Here is a 15,342-nt window from a genome sequence, read left to right as displayed (position 1 = left end):
ACCTGCAGCCTCCTGCAGCATTACCCATCTCTCCACTGTCAGAGCTGGATGACTTGATTGTTTAGTCTTTCTGTGACCAATGACTTTTACTCCAAGGGGGATCCTTCCAAATCATTGGACACAGTGATTGGCAACCTATAGCCCTTGTTCAGCTTGCAGCTTTTTTTGTTAAAGTTTTACTGGAACACAGCTGTGCTCTCTTATTGCCTAAGGCTATTTGTTATTACCTGAGGATGGCAGAGTTGAGTATGGTCCACACAGCTCACAAAACCAAAAATATTTACTCTCCAGCCTTTAAAAGAAAACGTTTGAGATTCCCCAGCCTAACAAATAGAGCCCATTCATTTTACACATGAAGAAGGGGGTCCCCCATGGGGTAAAGGGATTGGTCACAGTTACCTGGCCAACCTATGCCTACATCTTCTGTCTTGTAGTCTTTTCCTTTTTGCCTCAATATCCAAGAGAATGAATATGGGCAGTGGTGACTTAATTTGCAAAAAGGACAACTGAGTTCATGGAGTAGTAGAAAAACAATCTGAAATAACTTTTATTTTTAAGAGAAATGCCACTGTCTTTTGAGAGAGTCAACTGAAACCCAGGAGAGCTGGGAGTTGTTTTTAAGCTCTTTTGACAAAGAATTCATATGTATAAACATTTTATTACGTTTGCAAGCCCAGCTTGGAGGATTAAATCAGGATTTGAGCTTTTGGATTCATTTGCCAAATAGTCGGCACTTTTCTTGATTTCTGGTTTTAATTTTTCTTTAAATGAGTAGATTCCCACTTAGCTTTATTACACCAGGAGCTAATGTGAGTTTCCGGATCAGTTTTCCAGTAGAACACTTTTAAAAAGCATTCTTTGAGCTTTTCTTTGTTACAAATAATTGGGTACTTTTCTAACTCCCCAGAGAGAGCATCTCTGATAATTCTCAGTTAATAAAAGTTGCCCGAAGAAACTTCTGCACCCGAAAACATTAGTCTGTTTTCATCTATCCATCTGTGTTGAACAAATGTGAGATTAAAAAGGTGCTTTTATTTGGCACATTCAGTTGATTGAATTAGTTTTGTGTGTGTTTTCATGTTTTTTATTTTGGCTGTATAATTTTTCTTTAACAGACCCTCTCTTAACGGAAGGGTTGTTGTTACCGTTCAGTCACTCGGTTGTGTCTGACTCTGTGACCCCATGGACTGCAGCACGCCTGGCTTCCCTGTCCTCCACCATCTTCTGGAGTTTGCTCAAGTTCATGTCCATTGAGTTGGTGATGCTATCTAACCATCTCATTCTCTGCCTCCTTCTTCTCCTGCCTTCAGTCTTTCCCAGTGTCAGGGTCTTTTCCGATAAGTCAGCTCTTCACATCAGGTGGCCAGTGTTGCAGCTTCAGCATCAGTCCTTCCAGTGAATATTCAGACCTGATTTCCTTTAGGATTGACTGGTTTGATAAAGGCTGTTGATCAAGACTGTAACTCTTACTATTAATCTATTTCTGTGGGGGTTGTGTTTTTTCCTTTCCAAGAATTCATTTTAATTTGTAATGTTAATGTAATACTTTATTACACAACACATCTTATTTCTCAGCAGTTTTTCATACTGGCAATCTCTTAGAACTTTGGCAAATGCCAAGTGGGTTAGATAGTCGTTCACACTGCCAGTAAGTTGAAGTCCCATAAAAATCAAAAGACAAAGGAGACGGGAAGACAAAATGTTACTTTGAAGACGTTGACTTATTGGCTGTTAGGTGGAACCACCAATTAGCAGCAAATGGTTCAGGTAGGAAATAAAAAAGAATGTGTGGCACATGACCCAGCAATTCCACACCTAGATGCCTATCCAAGAGTGCTGAAAACATGTCCACACAAAAACTTATACATGAATGTTCATAGCAGCATTATTCATAATGGCCAGAAACAACCCAAATAATATCCAAAAAAAAAATCTGGTCTTATCCTTGCACTAGTAAGTTATTCAGCTGTAAAAAGGGATGCAGTGCCAATGGGTATATGCCCTATCCAAGGGTTAACCTTGAAAGTATCATGCTAGGTAAAAGAAACCAGACACGAAAAGCTGTATCTTGTGTGATTCCATTTATATGAAATGCTTAGAACAGCAAACACATAGACCCAGGAAATAGATGTGTGGCTTCTAGGGTCTAGGAGGGAAAAGGTGACTTCTCATGGGTGTCCTTTTGAGGTGATGAAAATGTTCTAAAATTAGATAGTCAGGGTAGTTGAACATCTCTGTGAATACACTAAAAACCCCTGTGAGGTATGCTTTTAGAAAGTGAGTTTCTTGGTCTATGAGCTGTATCATAATAAAAACAGGTGTATTGGAGAGGGGGCAAGTTGGTAACTTTCCTGGTGTCCTTCCAAAACAAGCCCTTAGATGCCCCAGTTGGACATTCCTTCTGCCTGATTCCCAGACTTTGGCAGACACAGAATCACAGAAGGAATTTGTGTCTAGAAATATCAATACACCGGTCCTGCTGCTGACCTACTGACTTGGAATCTATTATTTGGAAAGAGTGAAAATTTCTGCTTTATATTTTTAAGTGTTTTCTCGTAGTCACCATCTCTTTTTGACTTGTAAGGTGACAACCAGATCGATGACAGCGTGGCCAGTGGATCAGATATTCTAAACCTGGGGAGTGAGTGTATTTATGTATGTACTTGTGTTTTTTAAATAAATTTATTCATTTTTGGCTGTGCTGGGTGTTCGTTGGCGTGCAAGCTTGTCTCTATTGCTGTGAGTAGGGGGATGACTTTAGTTGCACATTTAGGCTTCTCATCCTCATTGTTTCTCTTGTGTTGGAGCACAGAGTCCTAGGCACAAGGGCTTCTGTAGATGTAGTGTGTGGACTCAGTATTGCGGCACATGGGCCTAGCCACTCCATGGCATGTGAGATCTCCCTGGGGCAGGGATCCAACCCATGTTCCCTGCATTGGCAGGTGAATTATTACCCACTGGGCCACCAGGGAAGTCCTGCGGAGTCAGTTTAAATCCAATTTTCTCTTTCGGAAATTCATTGAGAAAACACAGCTTTGTTCAAACAAGTAAACATGCATTGCCATCCCAAGGTTAAAGATTATGTAAGTGTAAGCTATTGTAATTAAAGTAGAATCTCATGGAAAAGCTACTTGAAAACAACTCTGTTTTATAGTGACAGGGACCAAATGAGTGTGAAACTACCAGGAAAGGCCCTTCACCTGGCTAGTGTCTATGTTCTTATGTGTTGTCAGGGTAGTGAACTTGAGGCTATTTCTAGCCTTTACACTTATCCTCAGAACAGGATGTAGTGGCAGGTCTTATAATTTCAAAGCTTTTGAGTCAATAGCTCAGAAATAATTTTTTTTTTTAATCTCTGTGTTTTTGTCATTAAAAGAAAAAAAAAACAAGACTCATGGTCTCTAGTTTCAACTTTGTTCCTAGCTGCAACTGAGTCAAAGAATTTGGGGCTTCTATTTTCATTTTCCCATTCTGTGTAGCACTCTGACATCTAGACAGAATGAACACCATCCTTGCCTTCAAGGAAGGACAGATCTATGATGACTCCATTTCTAGGGCAGTGGTGTTGTAGTGCCTCTGGGTGTGGTGGCAGGCAGCAAGACAAGGTCAGAACCTCACCTCCATCCAGGTGAGCTGTCCTGCAGAGATTCAGGTAGACTCAGTGTCTCACGGTGGGTTGTCCTGAGGCCAGAGGCTGTCCACAGAAGCATTTCATTCTGTATGCGCCACCCTTAAAGATGTTGAATGAACTCCCAACATTGAACAATTGGGAGGTTTTTCATAAGCACCCAGATACTTGTCTCCTTTTGAAAAATCATGAGGATTTTCAACCCACCTTCCTGCCTGAACATAACTGGGTGAATCTGAGCAAGTTGCCATCACTCCTGACTTCTCTTAGACTCGAGAGTCTGCTTCCTTCAAGCATTTAATGTGTCCATAAGCTTGTGTGGGCTTGAGCTTTGACCTACATTTGGATGTAGCCTCATGGATTTACAATGAGTATTGCAGGGGAGAACTGGTATTAGACATAAAGTCAGGAAGTTATAAATACAGTTGGAAATCAGAGATTATGAAAGAGGACCAGGCAAGAGATGAAAGAATCTGGAGAGAAAGGACTGACTGGTCCACTTCCACAAGGAACTGTCAGACTCATCCCACACTCTGTCTTATACCTGGAGCTTTTGTGCGCACCTGACATGTTAGTGCAGGAAGCATTGCCTTCGGGGTCTTCCGTAAGGCCCACATGTGTATGTTGGGGGGGTCAGGTGGGAGCATGTGGCTGCAGCAGGAAGTTGGGGTCCGCAGGGAGGGGCAGTCTGGACACAGATAGCCATCAATGCTCTTTAAAGGTTTAGGTCCCTTGGAGTCAGTGGGATTCTTGGCAAAAATGGAAATTATCCATAGCTTATAGCTGATGAGCAAGTGGGCCAGGACCACGTGGATTGGTTATCAAGCCACAACTGTTTATTCAGTGCCGCCTCTGTGCCCATCTCCAATTATGCACTTGGACCGCTCCTTGCAGGGGCGGTGTGGGCGAACACAATACAGAGGACTTCGTGAGTGCTTCCTGGTGGAGATGAGATCATTGACGGAGACTTTCCTTGTGCGTTGCAGGCCATTCTCTTTCCTGCCTAAGTAGACCCCTGAAGGTCCCTTCCAGCTCCAAAATCCTATGCAACCAGGAATTGCCAAACCACTGTTTTCATCACCCACCTGAAATTTGGGGGTGTGCCTCTGTATGGAGAGTTGGAGTGGCTCCTGGCAATCAGACCCTCATCACTGGAGGAAGATCTTGGAGTTTAGAAACAGCTTCTTGTTGTTTCGGTCCAAGTTGGACTCCAGAGTAGGCAATGCTCTTCCAGGAGGCGTGGGAGGAGAATAGGCTGAGAAGTTAGTCGAGCGGGATGAGTGTTGTTTGCCCGTGCTCTCCAGGAGTGGGGTGCTTGGCTGGGCGTGGGCTCTGGGAGCCTCCACTGAAGGATCTTGCTGTCCTTGGACAGATCATGGGCTGGGCCTTGCCCCTAGTGGGTCTCCTGGACGTTCCTGTCAAATGAGATGCTACCCTCCTGCCGGCTGTGGTTATTGCCTATCTATGCGTCCAGCCTGGCATAACATCCCGCCTTCCTCGGTTCCTGTGCAGAGGTGGTTTTGTGTTCCGGGGAGCCTTCTGGGGCTGAGATGCACAACTGGAGCTTGAACGGGGCCTGGTCTTTTTTGTATGGTGCAAGAAGCATCCAAGAATGCCAGGCCCCATGATCTGTGCCATGGAAGGAGGTGTGTGCTAGGCAGGAGTCAAGGACCCCGTCCCCTCCTCCCGCTCCATTTCTCCCTCCTCCCCCTTCTTTTCTCCCTCCTCCCCATCCCTTTGTTCTGCCCCCCTCCTCCCCTGCTACAGATAAAGACTTCAGTTGCTTTCAGCTGCTGCTGTATAAAATTCACATGTGCTAATGGGGGAGACGCTGCAGAAAAAGGTACAGATTGGACAGAGCAGGACAGCCTTGGGAAGCAGGACAGAAGGGACCTAGGAGCACACAGCACTTTTGGATACAATATCCCACCCAGCTGGCTCAACTCTTTGATGAATAGGAAGCATGAATTCCTATTGCATGCTCAGTTGTGTCCAACTCTGCGACCCCATGGACTGCAGCACATCCGGCTCCTCTGTCTATGGGATTTCTCAGGCAAGAATACTGGAGTGGGTTGCCATTTCCTCCTCTAGGGTATCTTCCTGACCCAGGGATCAAACCCATGTCTCCTGCATTGATAGGCAGATTCTTTACCACTGAGCCCCCAGGGAAGCTCCACCCCCACCCCCAGCAGGTGTGCAAGTGCAAAGCCACCTTAACTAGCAGGCTTTAAGGATGCAGTGGAAATCCTTAAGAGGCTTCCACGACAACCTGAACATCTGTGATCCTGACAGATTTCTTCTTTGCTTTCAGAGCATCTTCGCAGTGAGACTCTTTCTTTCTCTGAATCTCTCAGGCCAACTACACTATTTGTTGCGGTTTTCAGCAACATACTTGTTTGAGGGGAGAGGGTAAGCAGTGGATGCTTTCAAGTCAGAAGCAATTCCTGAGTTGGCTTGATTGTTGTACTTTTTAAAACAATTTTTTTTTTCCTCCCCCCACAGCTTTATTTGCAACCCCTGTAGACAGGGTGTGAACTGTGGCAGAGGACTCTGTTCCTCCTTGTCTTAGTCTACGTCTGTGGTTCTCAAAGTGGGGTCCCCGGACCAGCAGCATGAGCATCACCTGGGCATTTGTTAGAAATGCAGTGTCTCAGGCCTCCCCTCAGCCCCCCTGAATCAGACCCTCTGGGGTGGCCCTGCGATTTTGGGTTTAACCAGCCCTCCAGGTGATGCTCAGATGCTCTAAAGTTGGAGGAGTCTGCCCCTTTCCCCAGCGTTTTAGCATCTCCCTTATTGGATGAAGAAACTCCCCTTGGTAGCTCAGCGGTAACAAATCTACCTGGCCAATGCAGGAGATGTGGGTTCGATCCCTTGGAGGAGGGCGTGGCAACCCACTCCAGTATTCTTGCCTGGAGAGTCCCATGGACAGAGGAGCCTGGAGGACTACAGTCCCTGGGGTCGCACAGAGCCAGACACAATTCAGTGACTAAACAACAATAACTAGATGTGCCTTTTAAGGCTTCTTTGCAGAGAGGGGTTTTTGTGTGTGTATGTGTGTGTTTTAACCTGCTCATGCAATTTCCTGAGGAATCTTGTTTCCTTCAGCTCTGCCCATTTCTTCCTCATTTTGTTTGTGTCATCCTCTCCACTCTGAATGCCCTTTCTTGATGTTTGAGAAGAGCTCATTTCGCCCGGAATTTCTATACCTGTTGTGCAGTGGTGGTTCATGATAAGGACCATGCGCCTGAAGGTGCTTCGGGGCCCTTTGTGCCTTGGGGGCTGGCCCGCCCGTCCCAGGAGCCCAGCAGCCTTCGAAGTGTCTTCATGGCTACACCTCACGGAGACGATTGCTGATTCCTTTTTCCCGAAATAACCACAGCTCTTTCTGACAGTTTCCTCCAGCTTGCGAAAAGCAACACTCTCAGTGGTTCTGAGCATTATTTATAAAATGTAAAGTCACACCTTTTACTGGAAAGTCTTCTAAATCTGCATCAGCAAAGCAGAGCAAGGGGAGTCCATAGATGTTGAGTTTCTCAGAAAACAAAGCCAAAAGATGATGTTTGAGTGGAAAATACCAGTTCGTGGGTAGAGAAGCTTCTGAATAGTTGAATAGTGTGGCTTTTTTCCCCCCCTGGAGAGGTTATGGAAGCCCTACTTGAGGACACCTTAAGATATCACAATTTAGCCTGGTCACAGAAGGAGGTTCCAGATGTGGATCTAATGGCCCTGGGGCTGGTGTTGGTTGTTACAGGGCAGTGCCGTTTGGGGATTGTAGGTGGGCAGAGACTGTCTTGTTTAGAAATAGAAGCCCACCCGAAGAGTTTATGGGGGGAAAAAAAAAAGACCTTTATTAGAAGGACATGGGGTATCTCATAGAAGCCCCCACTTAAGGACCTAAACATCAGCTGCGTTGTTTGTCCTGGGTCTCTGGGATCTCGTGATGCCCATTTCTGGGTTAATTTCACACATATTTTTCTGTGCAGACTTTCCTTTTCTCTTTAGCAGCCATTTAGCAGAAAAAGATCCAATGGGTGGGGAAAAAAAAGTGTCTTAGACTGCACGTCTCCAATTTTGACTGAGAAGAAGCATCTTTTCTTCCCTACAGGTCATTTGTAATTGCTTTCCTGTGACCCACCTGTGTACATTCTGAGCTCTTTTTGGTTTGGGCAGCTGGCTTGATTTGTGCTTCATAGTCTGCAAGGGGAATTGGTGCTCTCTCTGCTCTCCATATGGGTGGTTCAGAGGGTAAAGACTCTCCGTGCAATGCAGGAGATGTGGGCTCAATCCTTGGGTCAGGAAGATCCCCTAGAGGAGGGCATAGCAACCCACTCCAGTATTCTTGCCTGGAGAATCCCACGGACAGGGGAGCCAGGCGGGCTACAGTCCGTGGGGTCACAAAGAGTTAGACACGACTGAACAACTAACACTTTGAATTTCACTTTCTGCTCTCCATGGCCCTTCTTTGTTTCTGTCCTCTGTGTATCTTTTTATCTATACACACATCTGTGCACTTACTCACTTTTAAAATCAGCCACTGGCAGTGTAACTGGACTGACTTCTAACAGTGCTTTGGACTGAGTCTTCATTCATTCATCAAACATCTATTGACTGCCTGCATACCAGGGACCAGGGAAACAGCAATGCATTTGTTTGACACAGTCCCAGCCCTTGGAGCACACCTCTGGGCGGACTGGATTTGAAAGCAAGTGTTGCAGCTGAGATAGGAAGAGCTCATCCAAGTCCCGGAGGGCAGGGGCGATACTGTGAGCTCTCAGCGCCCCTTCCCAGTCTGCTGCATGTTCACAGGGTTCAGAAATCCTGAGTGATGTTGGTGGGGAGCACACAGGACCCTGAGTGTCCCAGCCGGGCTGAGAATATCCCACTAGCCCTGACCTGTCAGCTCCATCCACGCCAAGCACCTGGGACCAGGATTGTGTAAAACTCATCTTTCCTGTTCAGGCTTTGCCCCAGAAGCTTAAGATAAGGCTTCCTGGGGAAGGCCAGGCCCTGTTGGAGTGCTTTCTCCTGCAGCCTGCCCACACACTAGAACCTTCTCCTGACACGTTTTCCCTCTGGGCTTCCTTCTCTGCCATGCTTTCTCCCCTCTCCTCTTCATCGGCTCCTCTTCTAGGAAAAACCCGAAGGACTCAGTCATGCTACAGGGTTTGTGATGGTCTGTGTGATTCATAAGGCTCCCCCAGAAGCTAAAATAGATAATAAAGCCACAGGCCAAAGCAGAGGCTTTTGGGCACAGATGTTATAACCCTGATGTTTTTAGAACATCGGGGTGGACATGGCATTTCCGAGGGTTCCTTAAGTTACCCTACATTGCTGTCACACATCTTGCTTCGTGGTGGTGTTTTTTTCAGTCACTGAGTCATGTCCGACTCTTTTTGACCACATGGACTGCAGCACACCAGGCTTCCCTGTCCTTCACCATCTCCTGGAGCTTGCTCAAATTCATGTCCGTTGAGTCAGTGATGCCACCCAACCATCTCATCCTCTGTCACCCTCTTCTCCTCCTGCCCTCAATCTTTCCCAGCATCAGGGTCTTTTCCAATGAGTGGGCTTTTTGCATCAGGTGGCCAAAGTATTAGACCTTCAGCTTCAGTATCAGTCCTTCCAATGAATATTCTAGATTGATTTCCTTTAGGATGGACTGGTTTGATCTCCTTGCTGTCCAAGGGACTCTCAAGAGTCTTCTCCAGCACCACAGTTGGATTGCATCAATTCTTCAGTCTTCTTCATGGTCCAACTCTCACATCTGTACCTGACTACTAAAAAAATGGTAGCTGTGATTATATGGACCTTTGTGGGCAAAGTGATGTCTCTGCTTTGTAATGCACTCTCTAGGTTTGTCACAGCTTTTTTTCCATCTTTTAATTTCGTGACTGCAGTCACCGTCTGCAGTGATCACGCCTGGCCCCTCCCCTGGGGTTTATGTCTCATCCCCGTACCTCCCAGTCTGTGGCTGGTTCCTGTCATGTTTTTACTATGGACTCTACCCCGTTTTTCCCACATCTGATTAATCCCTGAGACTACTTGTTAAAATGCTAACTTCTGGGTTCCACCCAAGATCTGCTAAACCAGAACCTTTGGGCACAGGGTCTGGGAATCTGTAGCTTCAGCAGGTGGCCCCAGTGATCCTGATAAGAGGCCAAGTTTGGGAAACAAGCCTGGAGCTTTACCAAATCACTGTGCTGAGGGCCTGGATCCTGAGTGTCCAGGCTTTGATTTGATGCGATTTCCTTTTCAGGACCCATCTACAGTTTTCTCAGTCACAGAGCAGGGATCGTACTATCTGTGAGCTGGCAGTCGGCTGCCCACAGCTGTTGGTTCAGTGACCAGACACCCTTTTTCCTGTGTGGCATCAGCCCTCATCACTGCCAGCTCAAGTTCAGGAATTCCTGCTGTGTTTGCCTGAGTCCATGCTCTATGCGGAGGTTGGGGATCCTAAAGGGATTGAAGGACAGGCTTGGAGTATTCCAGGTGGGCCTCCCATCCCCTCCCACTAGAATTTCTCTGGCAGCTCCAGACCCTGCTCTTGCAGGACTGTGCCAGCTGGAGCCAGTCCAGAGCTTGGCTCAGGCCAGTATCAAAGGGCCAGGGCACTGTGGGGGCCACTGCTTCATCCACTGGCCTCTGTATCACCTATGAAGTGTGCATAAGGCCCCCTGCCCTGCCCGGATCACAGGGTTGCATAAGGAGCCTGTGGGCTGCCATGTGGAGGCAAGTTTCTCTGGTTAACTCAGGGAACCCCTTCAGCTCTGACATGTGTTACTCACACCTCTAACCCATCAGCATCACAGAGGGAGCCTGCCCTTGCTCTCCCTTTGGGAGATGTGCTCTGTGAAGGTGGGTGGGGCGGGAGGAGCTGGTGGGGTGGAAGCTGGGAGGCGGAGGGAGGGAAGGAAGGGAAGAATGGACAGGGGTTTGTTTTATTCTTGTCGTTAAAGTCTTTGAGGGCTTCCTCTCTCTCAGAGACTGTGCTGTATGTGCTCATTGGCTGCTCATCACAGGACCATGAGACTACAATCGCGTTATCCCCACTTTGTGTCCTCAGCTGTGTCCAACTCTTTGTGACCCCATGCACTGCACCCCTCCAGGTTCCTCTGCCCATGTGATTTCCCAGTCAAGAATACTGGAGTGGGTTGCCATTGCCTACTCCATGAGATCTTCCCAACCCAGGGATTGAACCCAGGTCTCCCTCATTGCAGGAGGATTCTTTACCAGTTGAGCCACAAGGGAAACCCAAGAATACTGGAGTGGATAGTCTATCCCTCCTCCAGCGGATCTTCCTGACTCAAGAATCGAACCAGGGTCTTCTGCGTGGCAGGCGGATTCTTTACCAACTGAGCTATCAGGGAAGTTCTTGGCTGTACCTATGGTTATTTCACCTGATAGCCAGTGGGGGCAGCAGAGAGCCACTACCCCGCCAAGAAAATGAACCAATCATGAACCAGGAGTCTACTGGTGGGTGGGGCAGAGGGTGGGCGGTTCAGGGCGAGCAGGGGAGGTACAGATCCACCATAGGCCAATCACCAAGACCAGTGGTCTAGGTCCAGGGGCTCACTGACTCTCCCAATACCTGTAATGCATGCAGGAAGCGGCCTTAACAAAGGGAGGTGAAGTTTAGAGGTGACTTTAAAGTCTGCTTGCTTTTTTTTTTTTTTTTCATAATCATCGTAATAATAGTTATGATGATTATTTTAAGGAGGGGGCATCTGTGCAAGATAATACATCACTTTCCACCTTTCAACTATGCTCTCTCTTTAAAAGTTTTATTCTACACAGAGCAGCTGCTGTAATCCACTAATGGGGAAGTGGAAATTTCTGGCTTGTCACGTGGTTGGCTAGAATAGCAACCTCCCTTGGTCTGATTTGATCCACACTCAGCAGTCAGCTCATTTGTGTGTGTCTGGATCCCCTGCCTGGTTTCAGCGGGAAAGGTTCAAGTTGAGTTAGAGTTGCCTTTAGAAATCAAACATGTTTTCTCATGAATTGGATGGTCAGAAGCTTTCCAAGTGAGGGTCTCACTCCTTCCATTCTGCCTTCACTGATTTCCCTGCGTGGAAGCAACTGTTAGGAGTCTGGGTGGTCACCTGGAATGACCTAGAGCCCCGGGATAGAAGCCCAGAGGACGCAAAGGGGCCCCAGTCCAGGGTAACTTGAGCCCCAAGCTGCCACTTCAGTTTTGCTTTGGTGCTTTGGCTCTATCAAGGAGCCTGGTGCGCTGTAAATAGATTAGGGAGTCTCTTAGTGGAAAAGACCTGGGAATGGCTTCCTCCCTGTGGGTGGTGTGGTCATCTGGGGCAATTTTTCCTGCTGCGGATGAGATCATTCAGTTAGAGCCCCAGGGACTCTCTCCAGATGTCCGCCCGGGCTGGCCCCTGTTCCTGCCCCAGGCTCGAAGTGGCTTTGTGTTTTGTGTTGACCTGAGCTGGCCAAGACCAGGAGGTGGACTGGGTGGAATCCTTCAGGCATCTGCGTTGTCCCTGATGGAGCCCTGGCAGAGGTTGGGCAGAGAGATTCAGTCCTTACAGGGATAAGGGTCTCCAGCCTCTGGGGGCCGGGTGAGTGACCCAGGCCAGTGAGTGCAGGGCACAGGGCCTTCCTTCTGAACCCAGCATCTAGAGTGGGATTCTGACTGCAGGCAGCATCTTCCTGTGATTTCAGAGCCTCGTCTCACAGGCCCCTGGGAGGGCTGCAAGGAGGGAGAGGCATTGTTGTTAGGACTTGACAAATGGACACGATTCTGACACCCAGAGTAGGGGAAGGAGGTGATGGGGGTGGGTGAACAGCTATGGCAAAGACGTTCTGAGACCAGTGAGCGTGTTACCTGGGCTGGAGTGAGGTCAGCGTGGGTCCATCTGGACAGACAGACAAGGTTCCTGTGCTAGAGCCTTGCTGGCTGAGAGGTGGGGCGGTGGGTGAGGGCAGAGGCAAAGTTTGGACTTTCTTCTCTGTGCCATGTTGGAAAAGGCTCCACAAGGGACTCTCCAGGTAAGCGCTGACCCCCAAGTGAGGAGACACGTTAGGGGTGAGATGGAATGAGGAATGTGATGGAGTGGGGTGCCTCCAGGCTCCAGGAGCTGATTGGAGATGGGTGGGGGGACCCTGGAGGAGCTGGTGAAGCCATGCAGGTTGGTCCCCAGAGCTGCGGGAGGCCAGGTTGGAGGAGAGAGCCTGAGCTGAGTGCTGTGGGCATGCGGGCAACAGTGTGGTCAGGCCGATCTGGCAGCAGAAAGGAAGGTCTCTTTGGAAACAAGACTGAGGCTTCAGGCTACATCTGGTCTCAAGGGGAGCCCACCTCACGTTGTAGGGAGGCTGTTTTCTCATCTGAATTTCCTCCACATTTTCACATCCAGCCTCCATGATCTGTTTGCTTTACTCAACTCTGATGAGGCACCTACTGTGTGCCCCTGTCACATGCTGTTACAGCCTTGCTTAGGTACCATCTTCATCCGCATTTTACAGTAGAGAAAAGCAAAACACAGGTGGCTTGCAAAGGTCACAGGTCACGAGTGGCCAGGCCTAGAACACTTTGCACTGCCCTCGACCTCCAAGCAGGCTTGTGGTCTTCACATAGTCTCCAATGCATGGTGCTCTCAGCTCCAGCCCAAGTGTTCCTCCTCCTCCAGGAAGGCCACTGAGCCTGCCCTCTGGTTATCCCTCCTGGAAGACCCCTCTGCTCTCTTGTTCCTGGTCACATTCTCCCGGCGGCTTCCCTTGCTCACCCATTTTCTCTCCCTTAAGATGTGAAAGAGCCATATTATCGCCCAACTGCTAGAGCCATAAAACCCTAAAGCCCAAACAATGGGTCTCAAGGTTTTGATCAAAGTCTGGGGGCAAGATTCTTGGGGCCTAAAAGACCAGTCAGCCCAACCCTTTCATTTTAGGTAAAGAATCAGAGGACCAGAGAGGTAGCGTGACTTGCCCAGGGCTGCCCAGCAGATGAGATGCAGAACAGAGGCAAACACCCCAGTTCTCTCGAATCTCCACTGAGAGAAGCCATTGGAAGGTTGTGCTTGTTTTTGTTTTTAGTATTTGAAACAATTGGATTTTCAGTAATAGAATTTTGAATTCAATAATGTCCTATCAATATATTAGATTAACTTTAACAATAACTTGACACTAAATACTTGTAAATGGGCTTTTGGCATGAACACAGCGGCTGTCCTGGGTGGATGCCATTCTTGGTCTCGTTTTACAGAGGAGGAAACTAAGGCACCAGGGGGACAATGAGCTTGGTGGAGATCAAACTGGTGATGAGAGGCAGAGCTAGTTGAGACCCAGGCATCTGGCTCTAGACTCACTGCTTTTACTCGGTGGCTCAGATGGTAAAGAATCTGCCTGCAATGCAGGAGACCCAGGTTCAATCCCTGGGTCAGAAAGATCCCCTGGAGAAGGAAACAGCAACCCACTCCAGTATTCTTGCCTAGGAAATCGCTTTGACAGAGGAGCCCAGCCGGCTACAGTCCACGGAGGTCGCAGAGTCAGACACAACTAAGCGACTCACAACCACTGTGCTGTCAGGTCTTTTCACTGTTTTGGAAAGATGCCCACAGAAGTCCAGTTCCGTAGTTGCAGAGTTCAGGGTTCACTGCAGCATGTGGGGGTCTTAGTTCCCCAACCAGGGGTTGAACCCATGTCCCCTGCATTGGAAGGCAGATTCTTAACCACTGGACCTCCAGGGAAGTCCCAAGAAGGCATTGCTTTTATCAGTAGATAACTTAATAAGAAGTCTCCGCTCACAGCTGTGAAATGGGTGAAGTAGCGTTTGGGGGCTGATCATATAGCTGCAATATTAGCTTTATTTCTGGCTGGGCATCGGAGGAGAGAGAAGTGTGTGATCAAACACAGCAGCTATAATCCACACAAGGTGTGGAATTGGAGAAGCAGGAAGGAAGTCACCTTCGTAGGACACAGAACCTGGGTCTCTGTCCATGCCCAGGGCTTCTTCCTCTGGACTTTGGGGTCTCAGATGACAGTGGGCATCTGGGGAGTGATGAGCAGTTGGCAGCTGGGGTTCCAGGATAAGGAACTGAAGTGGAGATGTGTGAGGGGGGAAGGGAGGGGCACTGGGGACTGTTTCAGAGGGTCCCAACCAGAAGGCCACCTTCTGGTCCCAGCTTCATGGAGAAGGGTCCCCAATAAAGAGAAGCTTTGTGGCCCTGGGGGGCAGGAGAGGCAATTATATGGGAGCAGAAGGCAGACTCCAGCTTCCTGGAGTCAGAGAGGCAGGCGATCCATTGCTGCTCTATGACACTCAGAGCTTCTGCCCTAGGAAATTCTCAATACGATTTTTTTTTTCTTCTTTCTTTGACCAGAGACCACCTGGGAGCGTCCCAGCAGTTCTTCTGGGATTCCAGCCAGCCCTGGCCCTCACAGGAGCTCTCTGCCTCCAACAGGTACTGTCCACATGCTATCTCAGGGCATCGGGATGGACCATACCCACACACACCTTCACGGGAGAGGCCAAGCCTCTGGAGCCTGGATCTGAAACCCGGCTGTGGATCTCATGGGCCAAACCCGGGAGGGGTCTCGAGGGCTCGGAGGCCCCATAGGCTGTTGCCCTGTGGGATGGTTTCACCCTGGCAGTGCCAGCTGAAGCTCTGGTCTCTCTCATTCCCCTTGGGTGCTTAGAGGAGGGGGATGGCTGGGTGAGGTGAGGCAGCAGAGCTCTTACCTGTCTGCCAGCGTGGGGACCTGAG

At 48.5% G+C, this 15,342-nt stretch overlaps 1 protein-coding gene across 7 annotated transcripts in view; it reads left to right on the top strand.

The window, feature by feature from the left end:
- Positions 1-15,342, top strand: part of GAS7 (growth arrest specific 7) — a 200,903-nt gene that overhangs the window by 125,794 nt on the left and 59,767 nt on the right. For all 7 annotated transcript variants that reach the window (XM_061143479.1, XM_061143477.1, XM_061143483.1 and 4 more), the window contains one exon: positions 14,959-15,039. In XM_061143479.1, the coding sequence (XP_060999462.1) occupies positions 14,959-15,039 (81 nt within the window). The remainder of the gene's footprint in view (positions 1-14,958; positions 15,040-15,342) is intronic.

The sequence above is a fragment of the Dama dama genome, chromosome 5 (assembly GCF_033118175.1).
Source record: "Dama dama isolate Ldn47 chromosome 5, ASM3311817v1, whole genome shotgun sequence".
In the NCBI taxonomy this organism is placed as follows: Eukaryota; Metazoa; Chordata; class Mammalia; order Artiodactyla; family Cervidae; genus Dama; species Dama dama.
Note: the sequence above shows the minus strand (reverse complement) of the source record. Positions and strands in the feature narration are given on the sequence as shown.